Here is a 25,703-nt window from a genome sequence, read left to right as displayed (position 1 = left end):
ATCTTTAGAGACATTAGTTGAAGGCTTTCAAATATTCTGTAGAAGTAGGCAGTGAATTAGCAGAAGCCATATGTAGAAGGGTGATAATTCAAATTTAAAACCATATCATACTAGTCCCCTGCTTGATATTATGATCCACAACCTAGTGTTATTGGTGCATAAGTTTAGTTAAGCTCAGTATTGGTCTAGTAAGTTTGAGAAGACTGATTTGTGAGCAATGCAGACGGTTTTGTTCATTTTCTAGGTCTTTTAAATTAAATTACAATGCGTTTGATGACAAAAAGGTGAAGCGTAGTGATTGATTATTTGACCCAAATTTCTTGCCTCTTTGAAGGGATTATAATAGTGGGGGTTTGAATGAGTTGACATTGTGTTTTGAAGTCCAGAGAAGACAGTCAATTCTGACTTTTGAACAGAACTGGGAAACCACTCAACTCTTCCGGCGACCTTAGAAACTTGCAGATGCATTTACATATATATATATATATATATATAAAATAATTATTAGCTGTCCTCACGCCTACATTGGACTTGTTCATTATGTTTCTTTAAAAGTTTGGCTTAGAGTATTGACAATCAATTTCTTGGTATAAACATAAAAAAGTAGCTTAAAGGGTAAGACAGCGAGTGGAAGGTGTTTTGAGTAGTAGACAGCGAAGGCAATCGTCATGAGGATGATGGCAAGTGGCGTAATATAAATAGATGGGAAATCACGCCGGTCGTCAAAAGCAAGAGGTGGTACCCATTGTCATATTTACAGCTCAGACTTTGTCTACTGACTTTTCTTCCCTCTTCTTCTGCTACAGAATTTCCATGTAGACGAGTCTTTTTAATTTAAATTTTAAGATCGTAGGATTATTATTAACGTATAATTTGACTGAGTAAACAGAAATGCCTTGGAAAAGTTTATATAATATTCACACTTTGTCGGTCAAATCTTTATTATATATTATATATATATATTTATTAGAGGAGGAGGAGCAGGTGTAAAATTAAAGGGACGAGAGAGAGAAGAGGTGACTGGTGAGGCTTCTTAATTACAATCTCATGGCCACCACCGACGTCAACGCTTATCTCTTCTCTTCTCTTCTCTCTCTCTCATTTTAACATAACATGCGAACAAAGAGAATTTGTTTTTGTTCAAGGTCTGGTATTGGTATTTGATGTGAAGGGAAAGGACTGACTTGACTGGCTGCCTTCTTAAACACGAAATCAAATAAGGACCACCACTTTAACTCTACTCAACACAACAATTTCTCTGAAGTTTCAGTGTTTCAAGATTTTCTTCTTTTTCTTTAAACGAAAAAGGTTCGTTATTCGTCTTCTCCAACCTTTTACTTTTCTTTCCATAATTCCACCTATCTATCTCCTTCTTAATATTCATCATCTGATCTACTTCTTTCATTCATTTTCTTCTATACAAAATCTTACCGTCTTCTATCCACACGCGCAAGGTCAACTGCTTCTTTCATTTACTTGAGCAACCTCTTTGCATATTTTCTTCTGCTTGTTAATTAATTACCTATCTTGTACCTTGATAATTCTTGAATTACATATTTTTTATGTTTCATCAATTCCTGAATTCCGATACTTTTCTCTAGATCTGTCCATGGTGATGCCTCCACTACCTTTAAGCTTTGATTTCTATTGTTATCAGATAGTTTCCACCATTTATTTTGTTGGTCATTATTTCAAATTTTATGAAATTAATTTACTTTTCTTGTCCTTGAAACTCATCTTATTTTTCTATTTTTTTTATTAAAGTGATTTTTTATCTGCTTGCAGGTAGCTGGAATCCTTTAGTCTTAGCTGGGTTCTTTTATTCAATTTGTCAAATTTGATGGTGGAAGCCCGGTCTCAGCTTCCCTACATCAGCATATCTAGAGGAAAATGGAAACTGAATCAAACACTCACAAACTTCGATTCGTTAAGTGTCCTAAATGTCGGCAGGTGCTTCCAGAGCCTGCAGGTGTTCCTGTATACAAGTGCGGTGGATGTGACGCTATTCTACAAGGTAATAACTTCAAACTAACTGTCAGAGGAGTGTGCATAGGATGAATACAATTTATCCATTTTATCAATTCCTTATGAAAACTTTCCAATTAGTCTCCAAATGAAATGAATTTCAGAGGTGTAACTACTCTCCTTTGATTAATTCAATTTTTGTAGTGCTTTACTCTCCATTATGCAGATCCCTCTCTGTTGCCTTTTCTTTTGATTGACCATCCTTGCTAGATGTGAATTCAATGCCATGACTTCCTCTACTATCTTTCTTTTATGGATATTAGCTACCTATCTTGCTATACTTAGCTTGTTGATTAACTATCAATTCTTTCATGCCTGCAGTAAAACATCGAAAGAATGATGCCGAAAGCACAAGCTCAGGTTCAAATGGAATAGATGCTGCTAAGACAAATGAGTTCCAACATGACAGTTCTGAATCTATCAGCTCTTGTCAGAAAGAAATTCTTTTGTCCTCAGGAGAAAGTTCTTTGAACCAAAACAATGGGAGGGATCAAAATATATCGACAGAATGCAATATTGAGAAGTTTGTAGGTGTAAACTCATTGGATGAAGATCGAATTAATGAGAGTGATCATCTTGAATCTCAGGATTGCAATATTGAAAAGCCTGGAGTTTCCAATGTATTTTGTTCATCAACTGGGCATGCTTTTCATGAGAATCAAGAGTTATCACCATTAACTGAACCAAATTCAGAAGTAGAGGTAAATAATGGTAGCTCACTTCCGGTGGAGGAAAAGACAGGAGTTGACATTGACAATGAGAGTGGCTCAACTTTCAGAAGATTGAATACTGACAACACAGTGGTGAGAATGAATATCTGTTCAACTGTTACTTCTTTTAGAACAGCAGGGGAAAGCATTTCATCGGACATTTTTATATCTTCTCCTGATGAACATCAGGAGCAACTTCAGATGAGTGATAATGATTGTTGTCACCATCTGAGGTCTAATGCTCCTTTTGAAACTACAAATTTCAGTTCTGAGCTCAGTGGTAACCTTGAATGTATGTCCAAATCCCCAACAAACAGAAGCTCCCATGCTTATGATGGCAGTGTCTCTTCTTATGATGGAATTGATGATCAAGTTCCCAACCAGCCAATAGATCCATATAAAAATGCTTTCAAGGTTCCAAACTCGAGTGCCTATGAAGAAAGGTCTAGAACAGACAATTTCCTGACAAATAGCGGTTCTGTACTGCAACATCAAGCTAGGAATTTCTCACCAGATATATCAAATAAGAGGCGCTACCCCTTGGACAGCAGGAAGTGGGATCGAGATGAGTTGCTGGAATCCAGAACACATGGCCATGCTGTTAGAAACAGGATCAGATTAGAGAGAGATGAGTTGCTGTCTTCAGTGCCTTACTATCAGAGGGATTATCCAGCTGGCTATGAAAGTGGTGGCTCTTCCAGTCAATTGTATGATGAAATGCATCTCCGTTCAAGTGAACAGGACAAGATCAAACTGCTGAGAATGGTTTACGAACTTCAGGATCAACTTAACAGAAGATGCTATGTGAATGAAAAGCCAAATCAAAGGGTTTCCTCTGGAGTTTCAATGAAGGAGAAATATATTCCTGCCTACTATAGTAGCGAGATGCCTGAGGAAATTTCTCAGGAATTAAACTATCATAGTTATCCTGAAAGATTCAGGCAGGGAAGCAACTGGCCCAATCCGTATAACGTCTCGCGGATACCTTTCTCAGGGGAGGCTACAATAAATAGACACCATATTGATAGCTGTTCCTGTATGCATTGCTGTCCCCAGGACTGGCAGTGCTCAGCACCACTAGCTCCACCCATCCTTTCTCATAACAAAGGAGTTCATTGGTTCCACCCTGGCCACAGTTATTATAGTTCCTACAGGTCTGCTCCGTCGAGCCCCCAACAGTTTACGGACTCTGAGTTCCCCAAATGGGGCCGTGAAACAAAGTCTGATGACCAGAGGCATGAAGAGCATCATATGAAGAAGTTTATGAGAGAGAAACATCACCCAGTTAGGCGACATCTCCGACCCACAGTTGGTGGTGCTCCTTTCTTAATTTGTTATGCTTGTTCGAAACCACTGCAGCTACCTGCAGATTTTCTCCTGTTCAAAAGGAAGTTCCATCTGCTGAGGTGTGGTGCTTGTTCTGAGGTATTAAAGTTTTCCCTTGAAAATAGGACTCACATAGCTCGCTATACACCTAATGCTGAAGCACCCCCACCAAGTGAGATTGATGGTTATTGTGAAGCTATTAATAGAAGAAATTTGGCTGTATCTTCTTATGGCTATGATTTTCCACCTGCGGATCCAGTGTCATGTTCAGATGACTACGGACTTTCATATTGTAAAAGTTTCTCCACAGATGGAGATCCTGTATTCCCCACACCATCTCACAGCCTCCAGAGCAGTGTAGATGCCAGAGATATACCAGGTGGTTTTTCTGAGTCAATGGAGGAGAGAAAGCAGCTTGTTCTGAAACAGTCTCGAAACAAGTATAAGAATCCTGTGGTAACATACAAATCATCTCGTCCTTCCTCCAGTAAGTCCATATCAGGGAAAAATTCCTCAGAAATTGAAGAGCTGCCAGCAAGAACAGGTTCTCCTCTTCATCGGCTCATGGGTTATTCTTCACCAAGCCAGGTGATTAGAGGGTCTGTCCCATCTGGCTCCGGCACAAGCTCATACTATATGTAAACCATTGGTCGGGGAATAGACACGGGTTTCTCAGAATAATTGCACATATTAATGTTCAATTGTATGAGTGATGAACAAGATTCTCTACTCAACCTGGAGCTGCAAGCAATTGAAGCTGATGGAAGTTTTAGCTTTTGAGAATCCAAAATAGATTCTTTTCGATTTTTCTTCATTATTTTTACAGGTTGCAATTGCATATGACGAATCTCAAAATTCCACAATTTGTATTAAAAGTAGAAAATGAAGATTTTTGTATTATAGAAATTTAATGGACACGATTCCTATTTTTGGAATGTACAGACAGTTGATTATTTTATCATGTATAATCAATACTCAAATAGTGTAGTTACCGTTTTATCAAAGTTGTAGATTTCGTTGGGTCATTAGCCTCCCCATTGCACTTATCCCTTGGTATGCATCCCACTGTCACAGTATTCCGCTTATCACGGCCTCCCACAGATAAGGAGACAGTGTTTATCCATATTATTCTCAAGTCGAATCTGAGACACTGTTTATCCATTTTATTCTAATCATTTGATGGATTATATATATTATTATTCATTAGTAACTTTACACAAATGTTATAGCAGTCCAAACGTTTGACAAAACATCACTCGGAGCATGATAAGTTTCTCTTAACTGAAGTGGGTACCTAAATGGGTTGCCACGTGGCCTCCTCCCTTTCACGCTTATTTTTAGAATCTCCATTATATATAGTCTCAGCTGCTGCTGTTGTGGAAACGTAGAAAAAGAAAAAATGGCGATTTCAGCAATTAAATTCGGACCCTTTGTGCGGCCACAGTTGCCTGCAATTACCAACACAACGTCAGGTGGCTTGAGGAAGCTCAACTATCGATCAAAGAGATTTATTTTACTTGCTCAGTACTCCCAAACACAGGATCTTTTCTCTTCTCGTCTTCAAAGTGCAGTATTTCTTCTCCTTTCTGACTCCACTTTATTAATTTTGGGTCAAATTATTCAACTTGAGCTCTCAGTGATCCAAGATTAACTTTTTTTTTTTTTTTTTGTCAAGTACAGATAGTATTGAGAACTTGCCCAAATTGGTGGAAGACATTGTCCAGACATCTATAAACACAGGCCCACGTGGAGCTTTAAGACTAGCTCAAGGTATCCAAGCATTTGTTGGGGTTGGTGGCGAGTGGCTAGCTGATGCATCTAAGGTTTTTTTTTTTTTTTTTTTTTTTTGGTCTCTGCTGAAATTTTGACTTTTAATTCTGATTTATTGGCGTCCCTGGATATTGTTTAAGGATGAAATTAAATTTATCCATTTGAGTTTTGTAATCTAAATTGCAGTCAACAAGTTCCTCCACTGGATTACCAACTCAATTGCAGCTTGGATTACTTTCACCTCTATATTTGAGGAGATTGTTTGAGCGCATGGGAGCAACCTATATTAAGTTAGGTCAGGTGAGTCTATGTTTCTCTTCTCAGATTTCCTTTTGTTTGTTGATACCCAGTATAGGCTCAAGTATTACATTTTTGTACTATGTTGTCAAAGATGTATTTCATATGAATTGCCACTTCATAGATAACATAACGGATTCACACATTTCATGGATTTAAATGGTTTATTGTGATTTATAGAAAAAAAAATAAGTTTTTGAATGGTTTTCTTTGTGGAGTAGTATGTCACTAATCTTAACTTGGCTTTCGTATTTGCTAGTTTATAGCTTCTGCCCCCACCTTGTTTCCTCCGGAATATGTCCAGGAATTTCAGAACTGTTTTGACCGAGCTCCTGCTGTTCCTTTCGAAGAGATACAAAGGACCTTGCGTGAGGAATTAGGGAGGCCAATAGATAGTGTCTATGAATATATTGATCCAATGCCACTTGCCTCAGCCTCTGTAGCACAGGTTTATATCCCTGTCCACCCACTTTTCTTTAATTGTGGTTAATATCTCATACCCACTGATTAGAAACTGTTTCATATTCGGCTCAGGTTCATGCTGCAAGGCTCCAAGGTTCCCAAGAGGATGTAGTTATAAAGGTCTTGAAACCTGGAATAGAGGATATTTTAGTGGCAGATCTGAACTTTGTTTACGTTGTTGCTCGCATATTGGAGTTTTTGAATCCTGAATTCAGCCGTGCTTCACTGGTAAATTGTGAACTGGATTTCTAGAGTTTAGCTTACTGTTAATGGCATCATCCTTTTAACAAACCAGATATTTATTTAACATTGTTACGATGTAATTCATTATTCGGATGTTGTCTATAAGTATCATCAATTTTTTTTTTTTTCAATAATTTTAGTTAAAAAAAAAGAAAAAGAAATGTTCATCCAACTATATGAGATAGGCAGCTCCTATTGTTAACTTGTTGTATAGGTTTTCCTTCATTCATGCATCTCCTTGATTTTTAGTTGCTATTCTAATCTATACATCCTTTAGTAGGTTGCTATTGTGAAAGACATACGGGAGTCAATGCTTGAAGAAGTCGACTTTTATAAGGAGGCTGCAAACATTGAGTCCTTTAGGAGATATCTAGAAGCCATGGGACTCACAAGGCAAGCTACAGCTCCGTATGTGTATCACCACTGCAGCACCCAACGTGTTCTAACTATGGAGAGGCTATATGGAGTTCCTCTGACTGACCTGGACTCTATAGGTTCACTTGTTTCTAATCCAGAGTCGAGCCTTATAACTGCCCTTAACGTGTGGTATGATATCTGAAATTCATATGTTTGTAAATTTTTATGGTGATCAGGGGATATATTTCAAGGTCACATAAAATGCTTCCAATCTTTGATATGATATCTATCTGCAGGTTTGGAAGTCTGCTCGCCTGTGAAACCTTCCATGCAGATGTGCATGCTGGCAATTTGTGGCTGTTACGTGATGGTCGGATTGGTTTCCTTGATTTTGGTGTGTATTCATCTTTTTCTTCTAACTTCATGCACTGTTAGCTTATACCTCAGCTTTCATTTTAAGATACTAGAATTCCTGTCATAAGTTGTTAAATGAAATTAACGTTAATTTTACAGGAATTGTTGGACGCATATCCCCAAAAACATGGGCTGCCATGGATGTGTTTTTGGCATCAATTGCCACAGAGGAATATGAGTCAATGGCTTCGGCCCTGATTGAAATGGGAGCTACAAGCAAGGATATTGATGCAAAGGCCTTTGCAAGAGACTTGGAAAAGATATTTTCATCTATACAGGCAATCACTTACTTCCATAATACTTGCAAAGTTTTGATCTTGTTGTCTTGTATTCTAATCAGTCCACCTTTCAATGAATGCAGGAGCTGGATACGGAAATAGTAGTTGCAACAGCCAGGGGAACAAACAAAAATGCAACTGCAGTATCTGCGAATCTAATTGTTGATGAGAGACAGATGAATGCACTTTTCCTTGATGTGGTAAGCTGATACAGGATGCATAAACTTCACTAATACAATATATAATCTGCTGTGAAATTTAGACAATAGTGTTTCATCCTGGTTTGTGAAATAAAGGAGCACCAATAAGAACGTGATTAACCTTTGTGGTTGTATGACATGACAGATTAGGGTGAGTGAATCATACGGACTGAAGTTTCCGAGGGAGTTTGCACTTCTGATGAAGCAGCTTCTGTATTTTGATAGATATACACGTTTGCTGGCCCCCAACTTGAACATGCTTCAGGACCAGAGGATTTCCATTGTCTCAAATAGAAGAAGCAACAGAAACTTTAGGAAGATGAGTTTCGAATGAAGATGGGACATCGATGTATGTGTATGTATTGGTATAGGAGATACTTGGTGTAAAAATTTAGGAAATAGATAGGGATTCTAAGTTAAAGGTTTTTTATTTTGTGCAATGTGTTGTTATACTAGTTTTTAAAATGATAATAAATTATATTTATTACAAAATAAATTAAAATTTATAGTAATGATTATTTATTAAAAAAAAAGTACAATTTGTGAAAGAGTAGGGTAAACAAATGAGAGATGGTAGTTGGATTTGAAGTAATATATGCGTGTAAATATATTTATGAGTGCTTAGTGGAAGGTTTAGGGTTTAGGGTTTAGAGTTTAGAAATATCGTCACCAAAGCTAAAGCTAACGCTAATAGTCAGAATCACAAAGAAGGAGAGAAAGAGAAAGCAGAGGAACCAAATGCAGATAGAATATTGATGAAGTTGGAAGGAGGGAAAGAGAAAGAAGAGGAACCATCTCCATCTCCCACCAAGACAATAACCTGTTAAAATTTGTATTAGAAATTTGAATTGGATTAATATTATTCAAACTCGATTTCTGGATACTCTAAATTATAGCAAAATTGGGGTTTTGGTAGATGAGCAATGCTAGTTTTACAAAGATAATCTCTATCCTTAATTTTTATGATTTCTCTTTCTCTCTCTTTCTCTCTTTCGGTTTTTTTTTGTTTTTTTCTTTTGGATGATGTCACTTTATAGCTCTCTTTATATGGGTCGTTGTAAGGATAGCATTTTTCTTTGGTAAATTAAGAGCAATAATACTATGCGTACTTACGAATCTTACTAACTATTTTACTAACCTTTGTAAATATAAAGTATAGTACGGATACCATAAGTATAGTACGGGTACCATATATAATTTTAATAAAGGTTAATAAGATGGTTAGTAAGATCGTGAGGATTTCGCATTACTCAATTAAGAGAGGGCACTGGTGTACTATTACAAGTCAACTGTGGACATACAAGTAATTTCGCGGTAAACATAACTACATTCCACGTTGGTTCACATCAGCTGTCAACAAATCAAATCACAGCCCAATCAACAACTCTCTTAACTCGGTTTATATTAATTTACCTGTCATTTTAACCTCACTCTAAACTTAACTAGTTACGAAACAAAATCTATCCATTTTTTATTTTGTTAAACTCGCACAGCCCGCGCGTGTTTTCATTCTCCGTCCGGCCAACTTCTCTTTCTCCCTTACGCAAACACCAATTCTTCCAAAATTTACAGGTTAGTGTTATCCTCAGCAAACCTCCTCCTTTTACTGGTTAGTCTCAGAAAACTTTCTCCTTTTAAACTCATTCCTTATTCCATTTACTTTGGATTCAATGTCCTACAATGGATTTTGTTTTTTCTTTGTATTTTCGTATTCATTGTTAAGTTTCTGGCTGGAGTTTCATGTGCTTTAGCTTATTTGAGGTTCAATTCTTGTTTTTTTCTTGTTGGAATCATTGCAATGAAGGAAATTCTATGTGGGTTTCTTTTTATACCATCTGAGAACTGAAGTTGCTCGTTCCATTTTGTATTGGCACGGCAATTGAGCTCCTATGTTTATTTTTATGATTATATTTCCATTCAAGTAACTTTGCAATGTTACATGGGAGTTTATTTAGTGTTTTTTTGCTTTGTAGTGATGGGTAGAAGAAAGCAGTCTCGTCCTCATCGATCAGGTGGAATCTTCGTAGAAAATAGTGATACTACTGGACCACAATTGGATAAGCAGAAAGCAAATGACACCAAGCAGCCGGGTAAAGGGGAGGTTGATGATACTGATAAACCGCTTTTCGTAGAGGTTAATAAAAATTCTTGGGTTTCAGATGAGCACCTTGATATATCTGAACTTGTTTTAAAAGATTTGAATTTAAAAGAAGGGTTTCCTGGTTTTAGAATTAGTGAGGATTTTTATTATGAATCTAAGTACAGCTTAAGGTTTAGGGTATGCAATGTAAATGAGTTTATTGGTCGTATTAAGCTAGGTCATTGGCCATTATTGTCTTCTAGCAGTATAACTTTGGAATTTGTAGAAAAATGCATGACAGAGAAGGATATGGAAACGCATACTGTTATTTTGTCTGGGAGTTTTGATGGACCGGATGAGGGTGTTACGGGTCTTGTTCATCTGGCAAATTTGGAGCTTTTCACATTAAGGCCAGTCCCCAGTGTTACACTTTCGGAGGACATGTCATCTGTTAGGGTGAGAGTGGAGATACTTAAGAGCACTTTTGATGCTTGTGAATCTATTCTAGAAAATAGTAAAAAATTGTGGAAGAGGAGTATGATGAATGTCATGGCTTGGCTCCGTCCAGAAGTTATGACTTCAGAAGCTAGGTATGGAGTCTGTAAATCAACAGAAATGGATGTTGAATTGATGACGAAGAGGGAAGGTGGCTCTTCAGAAACCAAAAAACTTGCAAAGTTTGATGTCGCCGGGTTTTATGAAGCCATTAAACCATCAAAGTGAGCCACAGCATTCCGTATGCTACTGTGTTTTTTTATTGCTTATATTGTTTATAATAACAATGGTATCAACTTTTGAACTCCTAAAATTGTGGTACAACCCCTTACAGAGCAGAACCAATGCTTGAAGATGATTTACCCGACTTGCTGCCTCTGTTAAGACCATATCAGCGTCGTGCAGCATACTGGATGGTACAAAGAGAGAAAGGAGATTCAGAAAGTTTGAGTGAAAGGAAAAGAAGTCGATTCTCTTACCCCCTTTGTATGCCCATGGATTTTCTTGACACTTCTTCAAAAATGTTCTATAATCCATTCAGGTATCTCTTCTTTAGGGTAATTTGGTTTAGGTACTGGCAAAAAAATTAAGTTTTGCTCATGTTGCTTTTTATTTTAGGTGACTTCTAGTTTTCTCTCCTCCACCATGCTTACTCTTATTAAATGTTGTCCTCAGTGGAAATGTTTCTTTGCGTTTGGAATACTCGTCATATGTCTTTGGTGGTATTCTTGCCGGTAAGTTTAACACACTTCTGTAGTTTTGTTTATGTATGTCGGATTTTTTTGTAAATAATACTCTGAACCTCTTTTTGATGTTTCTGATTAGAAATTATTGAACTCTAAATGTGATGAAAAAAAAATGCTTCAAGTGCCTAGATTTGCAATATCCCATTAGCCTGAACTTGTGTCCACAACTGAATGGGATATGGATATGCAATTTTCCTTTTTCCTTTCATGGAGTAATTTCGATGTGAAAGATCATTGCTAAACTCCACTGAGAAATGGAAGTATTTTTTTATTGTGTACTTTCGTACAACTTTTAATCATTTAACACAAGTATGCACATATCTAATGTGGCTTTACTTGCTTGTCTTTTATGACTTTAACAGATGAGATGGGATTGGGGAAAACTGTGGAACTGCTTGCCTGCGTATTTGCTCATCAAAAGCCAGCATCTGATGATGGTATGTTGATTGATACTTCATTCGAGGTTGTTGGGGACCAGGAAGTTAAGCTACAGAGACTGAAAAGAGAGCGTGTTGAGTGCATCTGTGGAGCTGTGAGTGAAAGTCACAGGTATAAGGGTTTATGGGTACAGTGTGACATCTGTGATGCTTGGCAACATGCAGATTGTGTCGGTTATTCACCCAGGGGAAAGAAAAAGAGGTCAGCAGTTGAGTTACAGAAGCACACAAGAAAAAAAGATATGACCAAGATAGTTGTGAGAGATGGAGAACACATTTGCCAATTTTGCTCAGAACTGATACAAGCTACTCATTCTCCTGTTGCTACAGGTGCCACTCTGATTGTCTGTCCAGCTCCTATACTGCCACAATGGCATACTGAAATAATACGGTATGACTCTAACTTTGACTGTCTCTAGCCACTTAAAAATGTTAGAATCCTTAAGATTATGGTACTATAGATGCGCAATCAAACCAAACAATTTTTATGGCAAAAAGTTAAGGTTGGCACTCCTGATTTTGTCATACTCCAAAATGTCAGCACTTAATTAAGCATGGTCATATTTTACAACAATGTCCATACTTCATTTTTGCTTGTGGTCCCAAGAGATGGAATCTGATAGGTGTTATCTATTTCTAGGCTAAACATGTCACCTGGCAAAGGTCATTCTTGTAGCATTTTACAACTCGACTGTAGATCTTAACTTCAGTTTTAACAGAACTGGACTGGTTTGCCTCTCAATTAATACCCGCACTGATTCTTGAACTAGTACTATATGACCAGACGAATCTGCCAAAATCAAGTTGATTTGGGCCTTGGCTATTCATGAAATCTAGAACTGTTGAGCTGACCTTATTGGGAAAGAGAAAGCTGCATGATGGCTCTTAAAAGAGGAAGAAGCACTGGCTCACTTGATACAAAAGAAAAAGATTATGAGTAAGTTCATGAATGTTGGAATGCTAAGCTTACAAAAATGAAGTACCTAAAATTTGGATCACAGCCAGTTCTATTTGCTGAAGTAACCTCTAGTGCTATTATCGGCATTGAAATCATGTGCAAGGTCACATAATTGCTTATTACTAATTGCACTTCCTTTTAATTAAAACTCTATAATTATTTAGACTATTTTTCTGTTGAAAGCTAATTCAGTTTAATAATATTGTCATTTTCTTGTGATAGGTTGTCAAAACATGTTGCTGCATAATTTTTCCTCAGATGCATAAATTTTGTTACTGACTGATTTGTTAATTGTTATTTATTTAGTCATACACGTCCAGGTTCCCTGAAAACTTGTATCTATGAGGGCGTAAGAAATTCTTCTCTTTCAGATACATCAGTGATGGATATTAGTGAACTTGTCAGTGCAGACATCGTGTTAACTACTTATGATGTGCTTAAAGAGGACTTGTCACATGACTCTGATAGACATGAAGGTGATCGGCGCTTGATGAGATTCCAAAAGAGGTTTCTTCATAACTTGTGATTTGTAATGTTTGTTAGAGTTAGAATTTTAGTTGTTCAAAATTGGCATCTTATTTTGAAAGAGTTACTTGAGTTTTTGGATTTTTTCTAGCACATAAGTTGGTAGCTTCTGTGAGATTGCTTCTAAGGATTTTGTTGCAATTTTGCCCTAATCTGGTTAATATTTTGCAACTCGAAAGGGTAATAACTACTAACAATCTATTGTTTGGCTTTTAGCCTACATCCAAGATTGAGATAACAAGAAAACAGTCAGTGAAAACAGTAGATTAACAACTCTGATGTCTCTCTCACTCATACTTAGAACTCCAATATACTGCTAATTCATGCTCTCTATGGGTCACTCTGCATCTATTTTGTTTTGCTAGAAATCCCTATTTTTCTTCTGCTAGAAATGCCTAGCGACAATATAATGGTGCTTAGATTTGATCTGGGTTTAGTATATAATCCAAGACCTAAGAATTATAATTTGTGTCCTGCTGTCCAGGTATGACAGTATCAATTTGGGCCAAACTCAAGAATTCAAGTTGTACCAGGTCAAATTTAGGATAGGATTCAATTATTCTTTTTTTTATTTTTTTATATGGAGGCACCGATCTATCTTAGTGATTCCAAATACTTGTATATGTTTGTGTGTGCGTGAATATGTGCAGTTAAATTTACTTCAAAAAGTAATCTTTCACAAAAGTGTTTATAGTTAAGTTTTTAGTTCATTGTTGTCACTTCGGTCCTTGTGGCATGATTAGAAATCATGGTTGATGCTTGATTACTATGTTTGTTTGTAACACTATAAAGAAACAATCATCTGTTACAAATGAAGTCTGTAATCAAATTGTCATTAGTTTGGTCAATTTTTTGTCTTGAAAACATGCTTGGTTTTATAAGAAGATCTCTTTAAATTGAATGTTGAATTTTTATGACTGCCATCATTTGTCAGGTACCCTGTTATTCCAACTCTTCTCACCAGAATATTTTGGTGGAGGATTTGTTTGGATGAGGCTCAAGTGGTTGAGAGTAATGCTGCTGCTGCCACAGAAATGGCTCTACGCTTACATACTAAGCATCGGTGGTGTATTACAGGGACTCCTATACAACGGAAACTTGATGACTTGTACGGACTTTTAAGATTTCTTAAATCAAATCCATTTGATATTCCTAGATGGTGGATTGAAGTTATACGAGATCCTTATGAGGTATGAAGTTATTTATATTATTGTTTTTGCACTGAAGAGGTATTTGCAAGGTGACTTTTCAGCTGCCAAAGCTACAATTAAGAAAAATTTGCTTTTTTTATAACCTTGATATGGTGTCTTTTATTTTATAAATTTTTATGTGAGGTGATCAAAGTTCTATTTGCACCTTTTTTGTATGTTTTCAGCGCATAACTGGTAGACTAACTTGGGTGTGCATTAATGGACACACACTTTTATTTGTGATGTCAATACTGAACTGTTAATAATCACAATTGCATGCTTCCTTATTTTGCATTTCTTTGATTGACCAACATCCATGTTAGCACCCTCTGCCATTCAACTATTTGTATATTGCTGGTTCTTAGACTTGCTCCTTGCTTTGCAGAATGGAGATGTGGGAGCTATGGAATTTGCTCATGAATTCTTTAAGGAAATCATGTGGCGTTCTTCAAAACTGCATGTAGCAGATGAGCTGCAGCTTCCTCCTCAAGAGGAGTGCGTTTCTTGGCTTACCTTTTCACCAATTGAAAAACACTTTTATCAGAGCCAACATGAGACTTGTGTGGATTATGCCTGTGAAGTTATTCAAAGTTTGAAAAATGATATTCTAAAGAGAAATGCCCCAGGTTGTTAATGGATGTCTTGCAATCATTAGATGCATTTTAAGCAAAATATCAGTTTTTCATTTTGAAGAGTGCTTTTTAAGTCTGATGATTCTTTTCATGCTCTTTTCTGCCAGGTTGTTCATCCTCTGATGATTCTTCCAATCCTATCATCACCCATGCAGAGGCCGCAAAGCTGCTGAACTCACTCTTGAAGCTTCGCCAGGCCTGCTGCCACCCTCAAGTGGGAAGCTCTGGGTTGCGAACTTTGCAACAATCCCCTTTAACCATGGATGAAATACTGATGGTGGGTTACCTGAGGAATTATATGGTAAAATTTTCTTCAAGAACTTTAGCTATTGGATCTCAATTTATAAAGGGGGCTATTTTGTAGGTTCTTATTGGTAAGACCAAGACCGAAGGGGAGGAAGCACTCAGGAAGTTGGTTATGGCTTTAAATGGGCTTGCTGGGATAGCAATGATTGAGAGAAATATTTTCCAAGCTGTATCTTTGTACAAGGAAGCAATGGTTGTTGTTGAAGAGCACTCTGAAGATTTCCGACTGGACCCTTTATTGAATATTCACCTTCATCACAATCTTGCAGAGATTCTTCCAATGGTTACAAACTGCTCAAAACAATCTCCAATTGAGGGACAGCAGTTTGCTGAAAGTTCTGAAAAGGCTTCCAAGGTACACAGTATTGAAACATGCGATGAAAATGCTGCAAAAAGGCGAAAATTAAATGAGTCAGAGAATACAGATTTTAATGATGCAGGGAATCCAGAAGATCATACACCTGACTTGTCAGAAAATGGCTTCATTTGTACAAGAGATTCTGGTAATGAGTGCCATTTGTCATCCAAATCCTTCGATGATGCTTCTTTGAGAACAGCTTGTGAGAACTTGAAGCAGAAGTACTTAACTGTATTTAGTTCAAAGTTATCAGTTGCTCAGCAAGAATTTAGAAAATCATACATGCAGGTACATTTTGGTTGTCCTGTTCCAGCTTTTATGCATTGGACATGTAGCATTTTCATGAACCACCTTTTTTTAATGTATGATTGTTTTCTTTAGTCTCAATCAGGTTATTCATACATACATGCATATACATATACATAGACATTGAAATATTGTTTGTATCACTTCCTATGATGGTATTCAAGACTTACAAATGGTGCTTAGATTTGATCTGGGTTTAGTATATAATCCAAGACCTAAGAATTATAATTTGTGTCCTGCTGTCCAGGTATGACAGTATCAATTTGGTCCAAACTCAAGAATTCAGGTTGTACCAGGTCAAATTTAGGATAGGATTCCATTATTCCTTTTTTTTATTTATTTTTTTATATAGAGGCACAGATCTATCTTAGTGATTCCAAATACTTGTATATGTTTGTGTGTGCGTGAATATGTGCAGTTAAATTTACTTCAAAAAGTAATCTTTCACAAAAGTGTTTATAGTTAAGTTTTTAGTTCATTGTTGTCACTTCGGTCCTTGTGGCATGATTAGAAATCATGGTTGATGCTTGATTACTATGTTTGTTTGTAACACTATAAAGAAACAATCATCTGTTACAAATGAAGTCTGTAATCAAATTGTCATTAGTTTGGTCAATTTTTTGTCTTGAAAACATGCTTGGTTTTATAAGAAGATCTCTTTAAATTGAATGTTGAATTTTTATGACTGCCATCATTTGTCAGGTACCCTGTTATTCCAACTCTTCTCACCAGAATATTTTGGTGGAGGATTTGTTTGGATGAGGCTCAAGTGGTTGAGAGTAATGCTGCTGCTGCCACAGAAATGGCTCTACGCTTACATACTAAGCATCGGTGGTGTATTACAGGGACTCCTATACAACGGAAACTTGATGACTTGTACGGACTTTTAAGATTTCTTAAATCAAATCCATTTGATATTCCTAGATGGTGGATTGAAGTTATACGAGATCCTTATGAGGTATGAAGTTATTTATATTATTGTTTTTGCACTGAAGAGGTATTTGCAAGGTGACTTTTCAGCTGCCAAAGCTACAATTAAGAAAAATTTGCTTTTTTTATAACCTTGATATGGTGTCTTTTATTTTATAAATTTTTATGTGAGGTGATCAAAGTTCTATTTGCACCTTTTTTGTATGTTTTCAGCGCATAACTGGTAGACTAACTTGGGTGTGCATTAATGGACACACACTTTTATTTGTGATGTCAATACTGAACTGTTAATAATCACAATTGCATGCTTCCTTATTTTGCATTTCTTTGATTGACCAACATCCATGTTAGCACCCTCTGCCATTCAACTATTTGTATATTGCTGGTTCTTAGACTTGCTCCTTGCTTTGCAGAATGGAGATGTGGGAGCTATGGAATTTGCTCATGAATTCTTTAAGGAAATCATGTGGCGTTCTTCAAAACTGCAGGTAGCAGATGAGCTGCAGCTTCCTCCTCAAGAGGAGTGCGTTTCTTGGCTTACCTTTTCACCAATTGAAAAACACTTTTATCAGAGCCAACATGAGACTTGTGTGGGTTATGCCTGTGAAGTTATTCAAAGTTTGAAAAATGATATTCTAAAGAGAAATGCCCCAGGTTGTTAATGGATGTCTTGCAATCTACAGATGCATTTTAAGCAAAATATCAGTTTTTCATTTTGAAGAGTGGTTTTTAAGTCTGATGATTCTTTTCATGCTCTTTTCTGCCAGGTTGTTCATCCTCTGATGATTCTTCCAATCCTATCATCACCCATGCAGAGGCCGCAAAGCTGCTGAACTCACTCTTGAAGCTTCGCCAGGCCTGCTGCCACCCTCAAGTGGGAAGCTCTGGGTTGCGAACTTTGCAACAATCCCCTTTAACCATGGATGAAATACTGATGGTGGGTTACCTGAGGAATTATATGGTAAAATTTTCTTCAAGAACTTTAGCTATTGGATCTCAATTTATAAAGGGGGCTATTTTGTAGGTTCTTATTGGTAAGACCAAGACCGAAGGGGAGGAAGCACTCAGGAAGTTGGTTATGGCTTTAAATGGGCTTGCTGGGATAGCAATGATTGAGAGAAATATTTTCCAAGCTGTATCTTTGTACAAGGAAGCAATGGTTGTTGTTGAAGAGCACTCTGAAGATTTCCGACTGGACCCTTTATTGAATATTCACCTTCATCACAATCTTGCAGAGATTCTTCCAATGGTTACAAACTGCTCAAAACAATCTCCAATTGAGGGACAGCAGTTTGCTGAAAGTTCTGAAAAGGCTTCCAAGGTACACAGTATTGAAACATGCGATGAAAATGCTGCAAAAAGGCGAAAATTAAGCAAGTCAGAGAATACAGATTTTAATGATGCAGGGAATCCAGCAGATCATACACCTGACTTGTCAGAAAATGGCTTCATTTGTAAAAGAGATTCTGGTAATGAGTGCCATTTGTCATCCAAATCCTTCGATGATGCCTCTTTGAGAACAGCTTGTGAGAACTTGAAGCAGAAGTACTTAACTGTATTTAGTTCAAAGTTATCAGTTGCTCAGCAAGAATTTAGAAAATCATACATGCAGGTACATTTTGGTTGTCCTGTTCCAGCTTTTATGCATTGGACATGTAGCATTTTCATGAACCACCTTTTTTTAATGTATGATTGTTTTCTTTAGTCTCAATCAGGTTATTCATACATACATGCATATACATATACATAGACATTGAAATATTGTTTGTATCACTTCCTATGATGGTATTCAACACCTTTTTTTTTTTTTTTAAAAGGTTTGCAATGCATTGGACGATATAAAAGAGCAACATGATGGTTGGTGGTTTGAAGTGCTTCATCATGCTGAGGAGAACAAAGACTTTTCATCAGAGTTGATTAGAAAGATTGAAGAGGCTGTTGCAGGATCTCTAAACAAATCAAGGTCATCGAGAATTGCATATCGGTTAGTGATATTCTTAGGTTGTAACATCATGTCTCTTGTGTGGGGCATGCATACAACCATTTTATTGTTTTACTTCAATTTAAACCTGAAATTGTAATATATTTAGTTGTACATTTATTCCATCACAAGATTTCTGCTCATATTCTTACTGAGGGAACATGCTCATCTGCTAATTGCTTTAAAGTGAAGGAATCTGTATGTCAGTAAGTTGGGCAGCATGGCTAGAGGGCAAGGGTTTCATAGTGTTACGTAAGCGTAATATGTCAGATTGAATTATTTTATAGGCATTATATACATGTCTTTTAGTTAAAGTTGAAAACAGTTGCATAAGAATTATTTACTCCTTCCGTGACTTTAATTGGTAGACACTGCAGTGATTGAATGTTAATTAAGGTAGTTTTCTCTGAATGGAAAATGTGAAAATTCTTCACTTACCCGGAATCTCTTTTTTATGTTCAATACATTTTAAACATAATTATTGTTCAATATCATTTTTCATGATTAGTAATTAATTTATGTTTTCAATCTAGTTTCCGAACCATAAGTGGTCTAAAGTATCATATTCAGTCTGGTTTGGATCTACTGCAAGCCTCTAGGAAAAAGTTACTTGATCAACTCTTAGAAATTGATCAAACAATGGAGAAACCAAAAGAAGAGGACATGGATCGTATGAGATATTGCCGAATTTGCTATGGTGTAGGGGATGGTCCAACATGTCTTCATTGTGAACTAGATGAAATATTTCAGGTTTGCATCAATCTTTTCTGTTAACTTTTATGTTTTTATACACAATTAGTCATAGTATACCTTTTTTCCCAGGATTATGAGGCAAGGTTGTTTCGTCTCAAGAAATCACATGGAGAGATGTTTGCATCTGCGGAAGAGGCAGTAAATTTGCAGAAGAAGAATTCCTCACTCAATCGTTTTTATTGGTATTTATCGCAGCCAAATAAAAATTCAACTTCATCAACAGTTGATAATGAAGAAATAAAAAAGAGAGATGTCAGAGAAACAGTAGTGGTCAGTTACTTCTATCTCTCCTGCTTTTGTTTATTGTTGTGATTTTCTCAGTTTACCTATGCTTAGTTTATAGTTTGACAAAATTCAGAATCTCTTTTTGATTTAAGCCTTTCAAGGAGTTTTTTTTTTGTCATTGATATCAACTGAAGGTTAAATAAATAAAACTGGCTGCTTATTTATCTAGAGGAAAGATCACTTTGATAAGTACAGTAGTGGAACAGCCTGGTACTTCCAATTAGAATAAGAAAGTCATGCAAGGCAAAGAAAAGAAACCTTTCCTTTCTTCTCTAGTAACTTGCCACTTGTCTTGTGGGCTATGTAAGGCTAAGGCTTTTCTGGATCCAGAGATCCTTAGTTAAAGAATTTATCCTGCTGGAATGAATTAAAGTGGAAGGTGATTTATTGGAACATAAAACTTTGCATCATTGATGACCGTAGATTGTATTGTTGCAATTACTGCATGATGTCTCTTTCCAGATTCTCTATCATTATGTTGCTATTCTGTCTACTATGATCTTCATTAATCTCTCTTTCATTATTCACATTTGATGGTTTTCATCTTGATTTGTAGATATCTGAGCTAGAACTTGTTGAAGATTCAAAATTTTAATTTTCTGTCCATGTCGCTCTTTGATTATCAGCTGTATGGAAACTTCTGTATGTTGTTTTTTTTTTTTTTTTTATTTTTTTTTTTTTATTCTGCTTTAAAATAATTGATCAGTTTTCATTGTTTGTTAGACTTGAAAATTTCATTTTCCAAATTCAAATATCTCTTCCTGATTTTAAGTTAGAATCTATAAGCATTACCTACTCATAGGTGTTACTGTTGATAAAGCTTCTAAATCACATCACAGTTAATGGAATCTTGGTATGATCCATGGAATTACCATGGGTACTTATTGGCAATTTCTTGACTGCAAAATAAAATGATATTTCAATTCATAGAATATAATTTTGTATTCACCTGCTAATGTTATTGAGTCAATAGGTTTCAAAATCTCCATCTGAATTGGAGGTTGTTCTAGGAGTTTTAAAGAATTATTGCAAGACTCATTTGGGGAGGGATATTATATCTGCAGCAACTAAGCAGCTACACAGTTTGGAGGTACAGTCTGGTCAATCATTCTCTACTTTTAGTAACTACTAAACTGCCATTGAGCATTGCTCTACCATTGAATTAGTTACAGAGATTGAGGTTATACCTAATCTTGTTCCTTACTATGCATGATATTTTTGTACTCTTGTTTTAAGGGCTTTCGGTTGATACCATTGCATGCAAGCATTTTGGATTTGTTGGAAATTCTGATCTCATTTCTCTATTTGATTTTCATTTAAAATTAAAGGGAATGCGAAAGGAGTATGCCCATGCGAGGTCATTGGCAATTGCTCAAGCTCAAGTTCTCCGTTCTCATGATGAAATTAGGATGGCAACAACACGATTGCACCTAAAAGAAAACGAGGATGATAATTCTATTGATGCTTTAAGTCCAGATGAACTAGCAGCAGCTAGCGTGACCAACTCCAGTGAAAAGTTTATGGCTATGACCTTCTTGTCACGTATTAAAGGAAAGCTTCGTTATTTGAAGGTAGGGCAGAGTTTTTTTTTTATTCTCCATATCTAAGATCAAACTCTATCACTGTGTTAGAATTGAAATAAGTCAAATAACCAAATTGTGAACCACAGATACATTGACCACACGACATTTTAGTCTGACAATTATTTTGATTGCTAGATTCTTTAATGCCTGAAATTTTTATAAAGAAACCTTCTCAATCTCAATGCTTTTTTTTTTTTTTTTTTTTTTTTTTAAAGCACCTGCCCCCCCCCTACTAGAACATAAGTGTGCATAGGTGGTCAAAATGTATCTGTCAGCTGATCTTAAATATTTTTTGATACCTTTGTATACAGTTTTTTATAATAGCAAAATACTAGCAGGACATGCATATATAATATGCTTTATTTGCATACTTTCAGGGTTTGGCAAAATCTAAACATAAATCGCCCCTTGAAGAAAGTTCAAATAATTCCACATTGACTGAAGAGACGATTACCATTTCAAATTCGAAGGAACAAAGAAGTGAATGTCAATCCAAAGTTGATGAGGAAACATGCCCAATATGTCAAGATAAACTGAGTAATCAAAAGATGGTTTTTCAATGCGGGCATTTTACATGTTGTAAATGTAAGTTTTCACCACCATCTACATATTATGATTATTGAGCTGCCTTAGGAGCCATATGCATGGAAGCATATTGGTTGTTGAAACTCAGCTCGGGGATTTGAAACTTGAATAGATGTGAGACCACACGACACCTAATCATGATGCAAAAATGTCTCCAAAGTTTTGCCCAATTGGGCAATTGATAATGCTAGGCTACTAAGCAACTTAAATATTGTAAATATCTTCCTTCAGTTTAACAAAGGCCATAATGATTGAACCATGCAACGTTCAATTCAAGTATCTCTAATGTTCTGTTCTATTACTCTGCGCTGCCCATTCTTTCTTTGTTGGTGTGAGATTCCTTAAACCTACTGAGTTTCTCAACATACTGAAGGATGGAATCTTTCTTACTGGATAACTTCTCTGGTTTTTATACATGTCAGCTTCATTAATATTACCTTTTTGCAGGTTTATTTGCAATGACTGAGCAGAGACTACATGATAATAAGGTTCAAAATAAATGGGTAATGTGCCCAACATGTAGACAGCATACAGATATTGGTAATATCGCTTTTGCTGATGACAGACAAAATAAATCTTCTGATTCTGCTATGCTGAATGGAGTTCAAGGTCATGAAATATGCGAAGAATCTTTGACTGTTCAAGGATCATATGGAACAAAGGTAAGCTTCCTTCTTAATCTCAACTGATGAATATCTTAAGCAATCATGTAGCTCTTAACAGAATTAAACTTTCTACAGTTTACATCGAATAAGTTTTAATGCACTTATGTGGAACATATATCAGTAGAAAAATGAAACTTTAAAACCCATTTATAGCCCATTTGAGTTTTCAGCATAATATCTATAAATTATTTTAATATCATAATGTTGGCAGATTATTTTTAAACTCACTATTTTCATATAATTCTACAAAATTATTTGTAGGCAGTTACACCCTCAAGGGAGCTTCTAAAGCTTGCCAAAAACCTTGTTCATTCGTTTATTTATTTTAGAAAAGGACTAGTATCTAATCTTTAAACTAATATAAAGACTTTTTCGTTACTTAAACCAGTATATGACTCATGATTTAGTACTACTGCTCATAGACACCCAGCTCCAGCAGCATACCAGCAACAAAAATACATAAATAAGAATCAAATGCCCCAATTTGATTGCAAAAAGTCCAATTTGGTTAAAAATGCTCTTTCTTGACTGCATCAGGTCCTTAATTGTTTCAAGAAATGCTAGTTGTCTGCGACAATGTCTGTATGTGCACGTATTTGCTTACCTATCACATGTGTATTTGATATTGTGTATGTTTTCGTTTTTTCATCTTGCTTATCTGAACTTGGACTTCTAGAATCTAATGACCTGATACATATTAAGTAATCTACATATATTGGAGAAGAATATTTCACTTTGTCTTTTTTTTCTCCTGTCATCTGCCTTTGGAAGGTTGCTGACTTTTTTGTGGTATTATGAAAGATTGAAGCAGTTACCAGAAGAATTTTGTGGATAAAGTCTACAGATCCAAAAGCAAAAGTCCTTGTTTTCTCAAGTTGGAATGATGTCCTTGATGTGTTAGAACATGCCTTCACCACCAACAATATTACTTGTATCAGGATGAAAGGAGGCAGGTAAGATGATGTTTTAGCTTATATGATCTAATGCTTGTGCTAGTACTGTGGACTTAGCTGGGCAAAACATTCTGTTAATAGCCACAATTGAGTGGAGTCTTCATAATAAATCAGGTAATTTAAGTGATTGAGTAAGTAAAGCATTCAGAGATTTGTCAGAAACTGGGAATGTCAACCTATTCCTTAGACAGCTTACAAATGCAGCAAAGAAGTTATTAGAAGAATATTTCATTGATTCGTAAGATTTAGATGGATGAAATATTGAACAATTGAACATAAAGAACCCTAAGAACCTAATATGTTATTGTTTACTCCTGAACTATGTGTCTTTTTGGCACACTGTAGTAAAACTGAAGAGTTTGTTAGATTTACATGGTAGATGCTGATCATTTGAAAAGTTTTAACATGTGATATCAAAAAGATGAAGGAAAAAACCGTTATTGCATAAGTTACTTGATATTGATTAAGCTATTTTATGTGCTTTAACTATGTATGTACTTAATGTTGTTTATGGTTATGGCTTTGCAATACAGAAAGTCACAAGTTGCCATCACCAAATTTAGGGGACAGAAAAGCTCTGTAGAAGGAACTTCCAAGAGACATGTCCAGCAACCAGAGCTAAAGTCTATCCAAGTGTTATTACTCTTGATCCAACATGGAGCGAATGGTCTTAATCTCTTGGAAGCACAACATGTTGTTCTTGTAGAGCCACTACTTAATCCAGCTGCAGAAGCACAGGCAATCAGCCGGGTACACCGAATTGGGCAGGAGAATAGGACACTTGTTCATCGCTTTATCGTATGTACATCTTAATTTATGGCTTCATATCCTTCAATGCAAAATACTGTCCACTTGTGCATTTACAGTAGCCTTAACATTATACTTGCACTCAATAGTAAAAATTTTGATTCTTCTGCAACTTTTCAATATGGGTCTACTCTGACAAACCACTCAATCATATGGCAAACTTGTTTAAATGAAAGGAAAGAGAGAGAGAGAGAGGTGTTGGATTATGCATAGATGCTTGTACTATGACATTTATTTTGTCTCTTGCTTTATGATGTCAGGTTAAAGACACAGTTGAAGAGAGCATATATAAGCTGAATAGAGGCAGGAACATCAGTTCGTTCATTAGTGGAAACACAAGGAATCAAGATCAGCCTCTTTTGACGCTGAAAGATGTTGAGTCACTATTTGCAGCAGCCTCATCCACCGTCCCAGAAAGTGATGAAAAGCCAACTGAAACTGAAGGTCTAAGGCATTTGCCCCCTTCTGTAGCAGCAGCTATAGCAGCTGAAAGGAGACTGAAGGATCATACATCGCAAGCACAATGATATTAATTTTATACGCTATAAAACAGCACAACTGGAGTGAAACAAAGCAATGTTTACCAGTTTCATCAACTTTAACAGCTGAAGATGTTAGCCCCAGATTTTGAGAGGGACAACAATGGAGCAATTTCAGCGAGCTGAGAACACTGAAATGTTGATGATGGCAAGCTAGGTGAATTAAATAGGAGATTATGACAAAATTAGTCCAGGAACCACATTTTATATTACATGGATTAGTCATTCTTTTTTATTTTATTTTCAGAAAAAGGTATATCTTTGTACAGATTTAATCTAGTTTAGTTGTGTTACTTGTAGAACTCTGCCTAGATTTCGAGCAGAGAATGAAGCTTTTCTTTGTCCTAGCAAATCAAAAGCTTCCCTTTTTATGATTTAATGATGTCAAAATTTCAACAAAAGATAAACACCGAACGTACGTATACAATTTGGTATCGTAAAATATGTACACATGGGTTGAAAAAGAGGTGGGCAGTCTATCTTTGAAGCGCGTGCCCTTTTCTTCAA

At 36.2% G+C, this 25,703-nt stretch overlaps 3 protein-coding genes across 4 annotated transcripts; all 3 read left to right on the top strand.

Annotated features, from left to right (window-relative positions):
• Window positions 1-1,360: 1,360 nt before the first annotated feature.
• On the top strand, window positions 1,361-5,035 carry LOC116137372 (protein ENHANCED DISEASE RESISTANCE 4). 2 transcript variants are annotated; one of them, XM_031423053.1, is made up of 3 exons: window positions 1,361-1,454; window positions 1,786-2,014; window positions 2,347-5,035. In XM_031423053.1, exons 2-3 carry the CDS (start codon window positions 1,891-1,893, stop codon window positions 4,701-4,703), a joined length of 2,481 nt encoding a protein of 826 aa, XP_031278913.1. In that variant the 5' UTR covers window positions 1,361-1,454; window positions 1,786-1,890; the 3' UTR covers window positions 4,704-5,035. The 2 variants fall into 2 exon arrangements, with proteins under 2 accessions (XP_031278913.1, XP_031278915.1); XM_031423055.1 differs by lacking the exon at window positions 1,361-1,454 and adding an exon at window positions 1,484-1,612.
• A 399-nt stretch (window positions 5,036-5,434) lies between these two features.
• On the top strand, window positions 5,435-8,557 carry LOC116137377 (uncharacterized aarF domain-containing protein kinase At5g05200, chloroplastic). Its single transcript, XM_031423058.1, has 10 exons — window positions 5,435-5,626; window positions 5,742-5,884; window positions 6,018-6,131; window positions 6,388-6,576; window positions 6,663-6,818; window positions 7,114-7,379; window positions 7,487-7,584; window positions 7,704-7,882; window positions 7,966-8,082; window positions 8,228-8,557. Exons 1-10 carry the CDS (start codon window positions 5,461-5,463, stop codon window positions 8,414-8,416), a joined length of 1,617 nt encoding a protein of 538 aa, XP_031278918.1. The 5' UTR covers window positions 5,435-5,460; the 3' UTR covers window positions 8,417-8,557.
• A 1,025-nt stretch (window positions 8,558-9,582) lies between these two features.
• LOC116137317 (E3 ubiquitin-protein ligase SHPRH) lies at window positions 9,583-25,464 on the top strand. Its single transcript, XM_031423000.1, has 20 exons — window positions 9,583-9,691; window positions 10,056-10,881; window positions 10,992-11,198; window positions 11,333-11,391; window positions 11,766-12,231; window positions 13,105-13,305; window positions 14,258-14,513; window positions 14,899-15,139; window positions 15,253-15,422; window positions 15,510-16,097; window positions 18,863-19,029; window positions 19,560-19,776; window positions 19,849-20,049; window positions 21,038-21,154; window positions 21,393-21,635; window positions 22,025-22,232; window positions 22,680-22,894; window positions 23,699-23,850; window positions 24,384-24,648; window positions 24,918-25,464. Exons 2-20 carry the CDS (start codon window positions 10,058-10,060, stop codon window positions 25,182-25,184), a joined length of 5,064 nt encoding a protein of 1,687 aa, XP_031278860.1. The 5' UTR covers window positions 9,583-9,691; window positions 10,056-10,057; the 3' UTR covers window positions 25,185-25,464.
• The last annotated feature ends 239 nt before the right edge of the window (window positions 25,465-25,703 follow it).

This window comes from Pistacia vera, unplaced genomic scaffold (assembly GCF_008641045.1).
Source record: "Pistacia vera cultivar Batoury unplaced genomic scaffold, PisVer_v2 Contig323, whole genome shotgun sequence".
Taxonomy (NCBI): domain Eukaryota; kingdom Viridiplantae; phylum Streptophyta; class Magnoliopsida; order Sapindales; family Anacardiaceae; genus Pistacia; species Pistacia vera.
The sequence above is the reverse complement of the archived record's forward strand: the minus strand, read 5'-3'. Positions and strand labels throughout refer to the sequence as shown.